The sequence below is a fragment of the Carcharhinus amblyrhynchos genome, unplaced genomic scaffold (genome assembly GCF_965287045.1).
Source record: "Carcharhinus amblyrhynchos unplaced genomic scaffold, sCarAmb.v2.hapA scaffold_550, whole genome shotgun sequence".
In the NCBI taxonomy this organism is placed as follows: domain Eukaryota; kingdom Metazoa; phylum Chordata; class Chondrichthyes; order Carcharhiniformes; family Carcharhinidae; genus Carcharhinus; species Carcharhinus amblyrhynchos.
The window spans coordinates 49,567-63,455 of record NW_027650290.1 but is presented as its reverse complement, the minus strand read 5'-3'; the positions used below and the strand labels follow the sequence as shown (position 1 = coordinate 63,455).

The window sequence follows — 13,889 nt, the reverse complement described above, 5'->3', positions numbered from 1 at the left end:
GCAGAATACTGTATGTAACTGTTGAGCTTAGGGATGGACTACCTTTGTTGGAAGTCCCCGATATCGGGGGGAGCCGACAACGTTCTACAATCCTGACCGCAAATTCACCCACATTTCACAAACCTCCACTAAAGTTGTCCATCCGAAGTAATAGAAGTGTGAGCTATGGCTGGCAGACATCAGTGGAGTGGCACAGTAGTTAGTGCTACTGCCTCACAGCGCCAGGCACCCGGATTCAATTCCGGCCTTGGGTCACTGTCTGTGCGGACTCTGCACGTTCTCCCTGTGTCTGTGTGGGTTTCCTCCGGGTGCTCCAGTTTCCTTGCATGTGCCAAAATTATGCAGATTATGTGGATCGACCATGTTAAATTGCCTCTTAGCGTCCAAAGATGTGCAGGTTAGGTGGATTGGCCATGCTAAATTACCCCTTAGTGTACAAAGATGTACAGGTTAGCTGGATTGGCCATGCTAAATTACCCCTTAGTGTACAAAGATGTACAGGTTAGGTAGATTGGCCATGCTAAATTACCCCTTAGTGTACAAAGATGTACAGGTTAGCTGGATTGGCCATGCTAAATTGCCGCTAAGTATCAGGGAGATTAGCAGGGTAAATACATGAGGTTACAGGACTAGGGTCCATGTGGGATTGTTGTCGGTGCTGGATTGATGGGCCGAATGGCCTCCTTCTGCACTGTAGTTGTTCTTTGATTCTTCCGCGCAGGTGCCACGTATAGATTAGGTTGTAATTTAGGATAGGGAACAGTCTCATTCACCTCAGAGTCACCAGCGAGCTCTCATTCTCCTCTCTTTATCTTCCAGCCAGGGCCAAGAGGTGTAAGCGGATCAGGCCTTTGGATGAAGATCAGGTAGGCGTGATTGAGCTTCCTGAAGGAGGGAGGAAGGCAGGGGAGACTTTGCACACATGGAGAAACACAAGGCCCAATTTCAACTTCCTGGGCCTGAGGAGAGGGAGACATGACGTTGGGGATGTGGGGTGCGGTAGGGGGTGGGCAGTGGGCAGGAGGCTGGAGATCTTGATCACACTCCTCTTTCTGACATACACTCTGTCTAGCAGTGTTTCTCTTGCCCCGCACACGATGAGGCACAATTTTGCCACAGTCCAACACCAGGTCGGTCAAGGTCTTGTTAGCCATTCGGCCCCAATTATTTATGTTGGCTCACAATTTTGTTGTCTACGGCAAGGCTATAGGTATCACAGGACAATACCATCCAGACTTGGGGAAACAGATCCAGGATTAGGACGGGCCTGGGTAAGAGGGCTTTGAAACTTTTGTTAAGGGGGGTGCTATACTCCCCTCCCAGCAACACACCTCTTGGCTCCACTGGCCACCCCGAAGAGGCTAAGATGTTAGGCTGTGTGATTGTTATGGTTCCTGCTCTTTTTCTAGAAGTTCATAAGATATAGGAGCAGAATGAGTCCATTCAGCCCATCGAGTCCATTTGATCATGGCTGATATGCTCCTCATCCCTGCCTTCTCCCCATAACCCTTCACCCCATTACCAATTAAAAATCTATCTAACTCCTCCTTAAATTTACTCACTGTCCCAGCACCCACTGCGCTTTGGGGTAGTGAATTCCACAGACTCACAACCCTTTGGGAGAAGTAGTTTCTCCTCAACTCTGTTTTAAATTTGCTGCCCCTTATCCTAAGACTATGACCTCTTGACCTAGAATGGCCCACAAGAGGAAGCATCCGCTCCTTTTATCATCTTGTAAACCTCAAATTGATCTCCCTTCATTCTTCTAAATTCCAGAGAGTGTCGGCCTAAACTGTTCAATCTCTCTCCATACGACAAACCCCTCATCTCTGGAACCAATCTAGTGAACCCCCTCTGAACTGCCTCCAATGCCACGACATTGTTCCTCAAATAAGGGGACCAAAACTGTGCACGATACTCCAGGTGGGGCCTCACCAATGCTTTGTATAGTTGCAGTAAGAAATTTCATAGCACCGGGTTAAAATCCAACAGGTTTATTTGGAATCACGAGCTTTCGGAGCACTGCTCCTTCATGGATGGACTCACCTGATGAAGGAGCAGTGCTCCGAAAGCTCGTGATTCCAACTAGACCTGTTGGACTTTAACTTGGTGCTGTGAGGCTTCTTGCTGTGCCCACCCTAGTCCAACGCCGACATCTCCACACCTTGTACAGTTGCAACAATACTTCCTTACCTTTATATTCTATTCATTTAGTTATAAATGTCAACATTCCATTCACTTTCTTTATTATCTGCCAGTTTTCTGTGACCCATGAACAAGGACTCCCAGATCCCTCTGCATCGGAGCAACCCCAAGCTTCTACATTTTCTTCTGCCTTGCTTAATGGGAGGCCTGTCACAGTTGGTTATCCATGTTGTCTTCTTGCCTTGCAGATCGAAGGCCCCTTTTCGAAGGACCTCAGGTTCCGCGATATGGGGGAGGAAATTCCGTGTGGGAATCAGTACTTGCAGTGTCCGTGGCCTCGCCTGGGCAAACACAGCACACAGCCATTCCCTGGCCTGAGAGGTAATCAGTGGTGATGAGTTGACTTCTTGGGTAAGGAATGATAGGCAGGATTTAACCCCCACCCCGCCCTGGCAGGTTTCTGCTACGGGCTGAGGTTGGTTTAGGAGTGGCATGGTGGCGCAATGGTTAACTCCATGTATTTACCTTGCTAATCCTCCTGACACTAAGGGACAATTTAGCATGGCCAATCATAAGAACATAAGAACATAAGAAATAGGAGCAGGAGTAGGCCATCTAGTCCCTCGAGCCTGCCCCGCCATTCAATAAGATCATGGCTGATCTGTCGTGGCTCAGTTCCACTTTCCCGCCTTCTCCCCATAACCCTTAATCCCCTTGCCTATCAAAAACCTATCTACCCGCGTCTTAAATATATTTAGCGAGGCAGCCTCCACCACTTCAACGGGCAGAGAATTCCAGAGATTCACCACCCTTTGAGTGAAGAAGTTCCTCCTCAACTCCGTTCTAAACTGCCCCCCCTTTATCTTGAGGCTGTGCCCTCTAGTCCTACTGTCCTTTCTGAGCGGGAAGAGCCTCTCCACCTCTATCCTATCCATCCCCTTCATCATATATGTTTCAATGAGATCTCCCCTCATTCTTCTAAACTCTAACAAGTACAAGCCTATTTTATTCAGCCTCATCTAACCTGCACATCTTTGGACACTAAGGGGCAATTTAACATGGCCAATCCATCTAACCTGCACATCTTTGGACACTAAGGAGCAATTTAGCATGGCCAATCCACCTAACCTGCACATCTTCGGACACTAAGGAGCAATTTAGCATGGCCAATCCACCTAATCTGCACATCTTTGGACACTAAGAGACAATTTAGCATGGCCAATCCATCTAACCTGCACATCTTTGGACACTAAGAGGCAATTTAGCATGTCCAATCACCTAACCAGTGCATCTTTCAGACTGTGGGAGGAAACCGGAGCACCCAGAGGAAACCCACGCAGACATAGGGAGAATGTGCAATCTCCATACAGACACTGCCCTGAGGCTGGAATCAAAGCCAGGTCTCTGGCACTGTGAGGCAGCAGTGTTAATCAATGTGCTGCTGGTTCAAAAAGGTTTTTTTTCTCAGGTGAATTAATGTTGGGGCTGGCCTTACCTGCGAAGGCCCACAACCCATGAAATAAATTTTTAGAAATCTGTCTCTGAGAATTATTGCCATTCCTCAATAATAAAAGCAGAAAATGTTGGACCTGGAGCGAGAGAGAAACAGAGTTCACACTTTGAGTCTACTGACCCTTCTACAGAATTCCTTTCTTGCCATTCCTTTATCGCTTTCCTCATTCAATAACTCCTTTAGTTGTTAGTTCTCGTTGTTATAAGCTTACGATGATCTTTTACACCTCTCACATTTTTGCTAACGTGTCACCTCTTGTTCTCCGACACTTTGTGAGGTCGGAAAGGTTTAGATCAGGAATGATTAACCTCGCATTAACGCAGCATTGTTCCAAATGCCACCAAAGCGGTTTCAGAACTTGCAAACTTGCAACTATCCACATTGCTGCTGCTTTTATAATGAGCAAACCGCCTTGTGTATCCGCTGTTTTATTCCAGAATCCAGTTCTTGCGCAACCCAGAGTCCAACAAGCAGGGACAGTGATGGAGATCTGGACACAGATGGCGATGAACTCCCAGCCTGCACCAAGTTTAAGTATCCTTCGCACAACTCATTGCAATTTCAGTTTTGGCCCAGTAGCACTCCTTAAAATAAACCTCCAGCAACACAAAATATCAGGGGTGGTGGGCAGTTCTCCCAACCCACTGTGCTACTCGAGTATCGGTATATAGAAATCAATGTTTCCCTTTGATTAGTGGGCCTGGGACTGAATTCTTCAGCCCGTTAGTGTCTCCCCCACCCCCCCCCCAGCCGGGAGTGGCTCCCCCCAGCAGAGTTTACTCCTGCTCTCCACTAATGGGGAGTAGGTGGCCCATCCCCACTGTGGGGGGGGTGGAGAGAGGACATTGCCTCCCTCCCCGGGAGGTCGGGGTAAGGGGGGGTACCCCTTGGGCAGTGCCAGCCTGACACTGCCAGCCTGGCACCCTGGCACTGCCAAAGGGACAAAGTGGCGCTGTCCAATGGGGGATCTTGGCACTGCCCACTGGGCATTAGCAGTGCCAAGGGATGGAACCTGCCGGGGTGGGGTCTACGAGGGGGGGAACCCGCTGCCACTCTGCAAGCGGATCGGTGGGGGGGTGGGGGGGGGGGGAGGGATTGAGGACGATCAGGACTGGCCATCAGAGGGAGGGGGGGAGAGGGAAGGGCTCCCAGGGGGTGGTCAGGGATAGTCAGCGGGGGTGGGGTGTGGGGAGATTGGGGTTACCGCGAGACGGGGGGGATATCGGGGCTGGTTATTGGGGTGGGGACGAGAGGGGACATCGGGGTGGGTCCAGAAGGGAGGGAAAGCAGTGATCATTGGGCGGGGTGGGGGGGGGGGGAGGTTAGTTCTGAAAGCTAGTGATGGGGGTGCGTGGGGAAAGCCAGTGATCGGGAGGCTGACAAAGGGGCAGTACCACACAAGCGCTGATCTTGGCATTGACAGATTGGCACATGCCAGTTTCCCTCAGAGTGAATCCCGCTGGGGCACTCTGTGATGTACTGAGTATCGGAGATTCATTCCAGAAATGACGCTAAAACAACCAGTGGGACTTACTCCCATTTTTCCACATGTTGGGAATTTAGAATTTTTTTGGGAGAATCTCGACCCAGATCTCTCGGTCTGAGCACAGCAGCTGTTTACACCCTCTCCGATCTCTTTGGTTGGAGATGTTCTGAATGTTCCCTTGACCAAGTCATCGTACAGGTGCTCGACGGTGGACAGACTAACTGGCCCGGCCCAGAAACTGTTGGAATCGCAGGACAGATACCTGGATAACGTGGTGATGAGGCAAGTTTAACGTTACTGGGTTAGACAGAAACGGAACGAACATAGAGAGCATGATGACCCCCCATTTCTACAAATGATTTGAATTCAGGTATATCTCAAGCGGCATGGTGGCACAGTGGTTAGCACTGCTGCCTCACAGCAGCAAGAACCTGTGTTCAATTCCTGGCTTGGGTCACTGTGTGGGATTTGCACGTTCTCTCTGTGTCTGTATGGGTTTCTTCCAGGTTCTCCGGTTTCCTCCCACAACCCAAAGTTGTGTAGGTTAGTTAGATTGGCCATACTAAATTCCCATTTAATGCCAAAGATGTGCAGGTTAGGTGGATTGGCCATGCTAAATTGCCCCTTAGTTTCCAAAGATGTGTGAGTTAGGTGGATTGGCCATGCTAAATTGCACCTTAGTGTCCAAAGATGTGTAGGTTAGGTGGATTGGCCATGCTAAATTGCCCCTTAGTGTCCAAAGATGTGTGAGTTAGGTGGATTGGCCATGCTAAATTGCACCTTAGTGTCCAAAGATGTGTAGGTTAGGTGGATTGGCCATGCTAAATTGCCCCTTAGTGTCCAAAGATGTGTGAGTTAGGTGGATTGGCCATGCTAAATTGCACCTTAGTGTCCAAAGATGTGTAGGTTAGGTGGATTGGCCATGCTAAATTGCCCCTTAGTGTCCAAAGATGTGCTGGTTAATTGGATTGACCATGCTAAATTTCCCTTAGTATCCAAAGATGTGTAGGTTAGTTGGATTGGCCATGCTAAATTGCCCCTTAGTGTCCAAAGATGTGTGAGTTAGGTGGATTGGCCATGCTAAATTGCACCTTAGTGTCCAAAGATGTGTAGGTAAGGTGGATTGGCCATGCTAAATTGCACCTTAGTGTCCAAAGATGTGCCGGTTAATTGGATTGACCATGTTAAATTTCCCTTAGTATCCAAAGATGTGTAGGTTAGTTGGATTGGCCATGCTAAATTGCCCCTTAGTGTCAGGGGATTAACAGGGTAGATATGTGTGGTTTGGGGGATCGGGTCTGAGTGGGATTGTTGTGGGTGCAGACTCAATGGGCTGAATGGCCTCCTTCTGCACTGTAGGGATTCTATGAATCGCCAGTCACGTTAACTGAGGGAAGGAGGTCTTATTGCTGTTTTGGACTCTGGGCATGCATGGTCAGATACTGTGGGATCTTCCTCTGCTGACTGAGCTCAAGTGGTGGTTCTGTTGTACACGTTGGTCTGGAAGGGGCTGGGGGGAAGGGGGACGAAACCAGAGGTGGTTTTGACGTACAGTGGGCTTTCAGACGGGTCTCGGATGTAGGTGCACTTGAAAACATTTCTGCTTCAACTTTCTGCAGAATGATAAACACGGATGAGGAGAAAGGTGTGACATCGGAAATCCTGAAAGCGCGCATCGGTGAGCTGACCCAGAAGCTGCTACGGAGGGAAACATACAAATGTCACGTGTGTATGGTAAGCAGTTGTTGCTGAAATACTTGATTCCATCTTACCTCCCCCGCTCCTCTCCCGAGAGGCGTTCTCCGTGGAATTCTCCGCCCGTCCACGCCAGCGGGACTGGAGAATCCTCGCCTGGTTCCTGCCCGCGTGGGGTGACATCAGTGGGAATTCCCGGAGAATCCTGCCGCGAGCAAGCAGCACGCCACCTCCGGCCGGTGGTGGTGGGCGGCGGGGAGGGGGGAGGTGGGGAGGTTGGGGGGGGGGGGTGGTGGTTGGGGGGGGGGGTGGGGTTAACACCCGGCTGGGAGGCTGGAGAATCTCACCCGCGGACTCAGAATGGCTTCCCTGGTGGCACTGAGGTCTATTGTAAGACCCCAAGCGAAGCCCCAACCGGTTCGTGATCTTTTCTCTATCATGGCACACCACGATAATACAGGACAGAGGATGGCGAGTGTTTGGAACAAGCTGCCAGAGGTAGTAACAGAGGCGGGTACAATTTTGTCTTTTAAAAAGCGTTTAGGTGGGTATCAAGGGATATGGACCAACTTGGGCAATTGGGACTAGCTTAGGGGTTTTAAAAAAAAGGGCAGTATGGACAAGTTGGGCCGAAGGGCCTGTTTCCATGCTGTAAACCTCAATGAGTCTATGATTGCTAACAATTTTGAGACTCTTCTCCCACTTTCTCTGTCTTCTTCCCTTTCTGGGAACTTCATTTTTTAACTTCTCCCTGTCTTCTCGCCTGTGTTTTTTAAGCCTCTCTCTCGCTTCTCCCAGGATGTTTTTGCACCCTTTTTACCGTTTTGGCTTTCTGTGTGGGTACAATGGGGACCTTCACCTCCATGTCCCATTAGTCATGGGCATGGCCACTGTACGTCTCGCTCTCCCAGCTCAGGGAGGCCTGACATTGATTGGGTTTCAGAGATCTCAATCACAGAGGATGGTTAGTTTGGATTTAATCACATGAGTTTTGTCTTTTCATGACATATTACATCAGATATACATTTGTGGGACATGGGCATCGCTGGCTGGGCCAGCATTTATTGCCCATCCCTAGTTACCCTTCGAGGGCAATTGAGAGTCAACCATATTGCTGTGGCTCTGGAGTCACATGTAGGCCAGACCGGGTAAGGACGGCAGATTTCCTTCCCTGAGGAGACATTAGTGAACTAGATGGGATTTTCCGACAATAATTTCACGGTCAGTAGATCCTTAATTCCAGATTTTTATTTAATGGAATTTAAATTCCATCAAATTTGGCGGGATTCGAACCCAGGTCCCCAGAACACTAGCTGAGTTTCTGGATGATAATACCACTGGGCCATCGCCTCCTCTTAGGCCGAATGAGCTACAGGTGGTGGGGATGTGGGGCCTCGAGCCTTTGAACTAGATCCAGGAAGGATTTTGAGAGCTGGATGGGACACAGGTGAAGAGGGAGCGTTCTCTGTATCAATTGTCGAAAGACGGGTTTTTTTTTGCAGTGGAAAGCAAGCTGGGACATGCTGTCCTGGAGGTGGGGCGGGGGAGAGCGGCACACTGAATCTTCTTTATTTTGTCAGGAAGCTGAACTCAGCCAGTTTCGAGGAGTTGACTCCGTCGACTGCCTGAAGCACGACTGCCGGAATGTGGCTTACGTCATGTTTCCTCACGGCATCTTGCTTTGCTCCAACCACCTGGACTCGCCACTCCCTCGCCTTGGGGCTGGGCCTCTCCCACAGAGGTTCCTGCTGCTGGAGGAGGAAACAAGCCGAGATCAGGGACGTATCCCTTTCCACCACTCGCTTATCCGGAAGGCCCTTTGCTGCCATTCAATTCTTTTGCTCAACCAGTTTCCAAACCCTTCCCTGGGGCAAATCGTCATGGGAATCCGACAGTGCAGAAGGAGGCCATTCAGCCCATCGAGTCTGTACTGACCACAATCCCAACCCAGCCCTACCCCCCCCCATATTTACCCACTAATCCCTCTAACCTGCACATCTCAGGACACTAAGGGGCAATTTTAGCACGGCCAATCAACCTAACCCACACATCTTTGGACTGTGGGAGGAAACCGGAGCACCCGGAGGAAACCCACGCAGACACGAGGACAATGTGCAAACACCACACAGACAGTGACCCAAGCCGGGAATTGAACCCTGGAGCTGTGAAGCAGCAATGCTACCGTGCACGGTAGCACTGTGCTACCGTGCCGCCCCAGGGGTCAGACACTACGTGTTAGGGGGGGACCCTCAGATGATCCCACCACCCACTTACAGTTCCTGTATTTGTGCTTTAATTCCCATCGCAGAGAAACACACACAGTTCTGGGCTTGAATCCAATCTTGCCAATCACCCGGATTTTCATTTAAGAAGTTTGACACTTTGTCACCATGAACTGGATCAGAGCGAGGAGTGAGGTAATCCAGAATTGAGGCAGGCCAGCACTGATCTCATTGAATAAGGGGCTGAATGGCCTTTTCCTGTTAATATGTTCTACATTTCGACCCAAAACCATTGGCCCCTCTCACTCAAGCCATTCCGAATCTCTGCTGCCATTGGTTCCACTTAGTCTGTGTGCTCCCCATAAGCCCAGGAGGAGGCCATTTGGCCCTTCGAGCCTGCTCCAGCCCATTCATTTTGATCATGGCTGATCATCAAATTCAATATCCTGATCCACCCTCCCCACCCCCAGCCATAATCCCTTGATCCCTTTAGCCCCAAGAGCGATATCTAATTTCTTCTTGAAATCACACAATATTTTGGTCTTAACTCCATTCTGTGAATTCCACACATTTGCCATCCTCTGGGTGAAGAAATTTCTCCTCACCTCAGTCCTAAAAGGTCTTACCCCTTATCCTCAGACGATGATCCCTAGTTCTGGACTCTCCCCACCATCGGGAACATTCTTTCTGAATCTCCCCTGTCTAACCCTGTTAGAATTTTATAAGTTTCTGTGAGATTCCCCTCTCACTCTTGTAAACTCCCGAGAATATAATCCTAACCGGGCGGCACGCTGGCATAGTGGTTAGCACAGCTGCCTCACAGGGCCAGGGACCCAAGCTCGGTTCCTGGCTTGGGTCACTGGCTGTGTAGAATTTGCACATTCTCCCCGTGTCTGCGTGGGTTTCCTCCAAGTGCCCCGATTTCCTCCCACAATCCAAAGATGTGCGGGTTAGGTGGATTGGCCACGCTAAAGTGCCCCTTAGTGTCAGGGGGACTAGCTAGGGTCAATGATTTGGGGTTACGGGGATAGGTGGGATTGCGGTCGGTGCAGACTCAATGGGCCGAATGGCCTCCTTCTGCACTGTAGGATGCTAACCGACTTAGTCTCCCCTTATGGGACAGGCCTGCCATCAACTGGTGTGTTGAGCTGGCGGATAGAATTCAGAGACTCCACATCGTGGGAACTGGAAGGTTCACTGCCAAAACTCCACGACAATTCTATGTCTAATTCTCTCTCTCTCTCTCTCTCTGTAGGGATCATACTCAGTGCCTCTGGCATCAATCCATTGTTGGCACATACACTGTGAGGAATGCTGGCTTCGCACATTGGTAAGGTCACTCGGAACAAACCTTACAAGCTGTTCCTCTCCCCATCTTGTGAAATATCTTCCCCCTCAGTGAAGACTTTCATTTACACTGGGAGAATGGGGGGGTTGGTGCAGTGGTTAGCACAGCTGCCTCACAGCACCAGGGACCCGGGTTCGAATTCCGGCCTCGCATGACTGCCTATGTGAAGTTTGCGTGTTCTCCCCGTGTCTCTGTGGGTTTCCTCCGGGTGCTCCGGTTTCCACCCACAGTCCGAAAGCTGTGCACACTAATAAGTCTCACAACACCAGGTTAAAGTCCAGCAGGTTTATTTGGAATCACGAGCTTTCGCAGTGCTGCTCCTTCATCAGAGAGCGACTCACCTGATGAAGGAGCGGCGCTCCGAAAGCTTGTGATTCCAAATAAACCCCTTGGACTTTAACCTGGTGTTGTGAGACTTATTAGTGCGTGCACCCCAGTCCAACGCCGGCATCTCCACATCAAAGATGAGCGGGTTAGGTGGATTGGCCATGCTAAATTACCCCTTAGTGTCAGGGGCATTAGCAGGGTTAATATGTGTGGTTACGGTGATGGGGCCCGGTTGTGATTGTGGCCGGTGCAGGCTCGATGGACCGAATGGCCTCCTGCCCTGGAGGGATGTGACGATAATCTCGTTCTTGACAAATTTCTCTCGGTATTCTTGATGTTGGGGGGGTGGGTAATTTGTCAGTACTTAAGAGAAGCTATTCACATGTGTGAGCTGCCATCGGTCTGGTCAACAAACTATTCGACAGTGAAAGGCATCGCAATCAAGCCTGCATGCTATTCTGGGCACAGGTCAAAGTTTAGAGGTCACCGGGATCTCCTGATCCTGCTGGGGGTCGATAGACTTTCCTCTTCCTCTGAGACACAGGAGAGCCGGAATATTCTGGACATTACAGCGAGTGATTCCCACCCAGCCCCACGGTCAGGCTCAATCTGTTACCTCGGGTGAGACCAGTCCAGTTGGCACGGACGTGGTTTTCGATGGACAGGACGTTCCGGTTTTCCCTCGGAGTGCTGCCTCAGATGGGAGAAGTGGTGTGTAGCCCGCCTGCTGCAGTGTTGGCTGGAGGTGTGTCCCACACAGGCTGTCCCGCCGGTGACAACAGCTTTCCGGAGATAAGCATCCCGGGGTCACCAGTGTTAAAAATCAAAACACTGACCACCACCCCCGCCCCCCTCCCCAGCCCCACAACCCTCTCCAAGGACACGGGGACCTCCCGGGATACGAGAAACTCCCCCCCTCCCCCCAGCCCTCAACGGATATGGGGAACGCTCATCTCCATGGATAAGGAGAAACCGCACCTCCCCCCCGCCCACGGATTCGGGGAACCCGCCCCTCTATGGATATGGGGTACATCCCCCTCCATGGATACATGAACCCCCCACTCCATGGATATGGGGAACCTCCCCCCCCCCATGGATACGGGGTACATTCCCCTCCATGGATACGGGGAACCCCCCTCTATGGACACGGGGAACCCACCCCCCTCCATGGATACAGGGAACCCCTTCCATGGATACGGGGAACCCCCCCCCCCTCTCCAGGATATGGGGAACCTCACTTTCCATGGATACAGGAACCCTCCCACCCATGGATACAGGTACACCCCCCCTTCCATGGATACAGGGTACACTCCCCCTCCCCACAATGGATACAGGGAACAACCACCTCCCCCGCACCCCCATCCGCCATGAACATGAGGAATCCCCTCCACACCCACACACACCCACACACCCACACACACACACCCACACCCACACACGTGGGGACTCCAACATACATGCAGAGATCCTGCTTTGCACATGGGGAACCCACTCCCACACACACGGGAAATCCCCTTTCTTTTACGGACATGGAGAAAGCCCCCCTCGGAGCTGCCCAGAGGCATCCCCCAGCACTGCCCCTTGGCAGGCATGTCGCCAACTACTGTGCCGCCGTGCCACCCATGATTAGATTCTATGACCAAGATCTGGTGTCAAACTTCATCTCAGAAATCTCATGGGAAGTTCCTTGCGATCTTTCATTACATTAAAGGTGCCATGTAAATAGAAGTTGTTGTTATGGGGCTTTCCCCTGGTCTTTCTTTGTGCCTAGTTCAGGAGATGAGGGATTTAGATCCTTGTGCCTTTGTAGCTGGGAGTGTTCTGAAAACAGACCAAGCTGGGAGGCACGAAGGCACAGTGATTAGCACTGCTTCCTCACAGCACCAGGGACCCGGGTTCAATTCCCGGCTTGGGTCACTGTCTGTGTGGAGTCTGTACGTTCTCCCGGTGTCTGTGTGGGTTTCCTCCAGGTGCTCCGGTTTCCTCCCACAGTCTGAAAGACGTGCTGGTTAGGGTGCGTTGGCCGTGCTAAATTCTCCCTCAGTGTACCCGAACAGGTGCCAAAGTGCGGCGACTAGGGGATTTCCATAGTAACTTCATTGTGGTGTTAATGAAGCCTACTTGTAACTAATAAATAAACTTTAAGTGTGTAAAACCCATAACATCCTCATGTCTTTTTTTCTCTGTTTATTGCAGGGGTCTAAGAAACTGTGCCCTCAGTGTAACACCATCACGTCACCAGGAGACCTGCGCAGGATCTACCTGTAACTCCTGGACTCCAAAGTGAAGCAAGCCTTTGATTTGGGGGGATGGGGGAAAAGGGACGAGGAGGGAGGGGGGAGCGCAGTGGCGACGGAGGGGGCACCAAGGGCAGGGGAGGGTTTTCCAGGAACAGACTGCCACTTTGTACACTTTTCAGTGGAAGCATCCCCAAAGTGTTGAACTCATTAATGTGCCAACAGTGTGAGTGAGGCTTTTCCAGAGTGAGGGGCGGAGACCTTACTCCAGTTCACAATCGAAAGATTCAATTGTCGATAAAGAACAAAGAAAATTACAGCACAGGAACAGGCCCTTCGGCCCTCCAAGCCTGCACTGACCATGCTGCCTGTCTGATCTAAAGCCCCCTACTCTTCCGGAGTCCATATCCCTCTATTCCCATCCTATTCATATATTTGTCCAGACTCCCCTTAAAAGTCACCATTGTATCCGCATCCACTACCTCCCCCCGGCAGCGAGTTCCAGGCACCCACCACCCTCTGTGTAAAAAAACTTGCCTCGCCCATCTCCTTTAAACCTTGCCCCTCGCACCTTAAACCTGTGCCCCCGAGTAATTGACTCTTCCACCCTGGGAAAAAGCTTCTGACTATCCACTCTATCCATGCCCCTCATAACCTCCAGGGTTTACACATTGCCAGCACCTGCATTTTCAACTGAGTTTGAAGTTTAAATAATCTCTACCCACATTTAGTGTGATAGAGGTTTACAGCATGGAAACAGGCCCTTCAGCCCAACTTGTTCATGCGCCCTTTTATTAAACCACCATGCTAGTCCCAATTGCCCATCTCCCCAATGCCCTACCATTAACTGAGTAAGTCCTGTCCTGGTTCAATCTACCAAAATGTATCACCTTGCATTTATCTAAATTAAACTCCA

General features: G+C 50.7%; 1 protein-coding gene across 1 annotated transcript in view; it reads left to right on the top strand.

The window, feature by feature from the left end:
* The window catches only part of LOC145339588 (E3 ubiquitin-protein ligase RNF220-like), a 41,241-nt gene extending 28,200 nt beyond the window's left edge, over positions 1-13,041 (top strand). Inside the window, exons 7-13 of the mRNA XM_080184084.1 lie at positions 820-866; positions 2,394-2,526; positions 4,096-4,192; positions 5,343-5,426; positions 6,764-6,878; positions 10,317-10,391; positions 12,933-13,041. Of these exons, the coding sequence (XP_080040210.1) occupies positions 820-866; positions 2,394-2,526; positions 4,096-4,192; positions 5,343-5,426; positions 6,764-6,878; positions 10,317-10,391; positions 12,933-13,004 (623 nt within the window). The 3' untranslated portion in view covers positions 13,005-13,041. The remainder of the gene's footprint in view (positions 1-819; positions 867-2,393; positions 2,527-4,095; positions 4,193-5,342; positions 5,427-6,763; positions 6,879-10,316; positions 10,392-12,932) is intronic.
* The last annotated feature ends 848 nt before the right edge of the window (positions 13,042-13,889 follow it).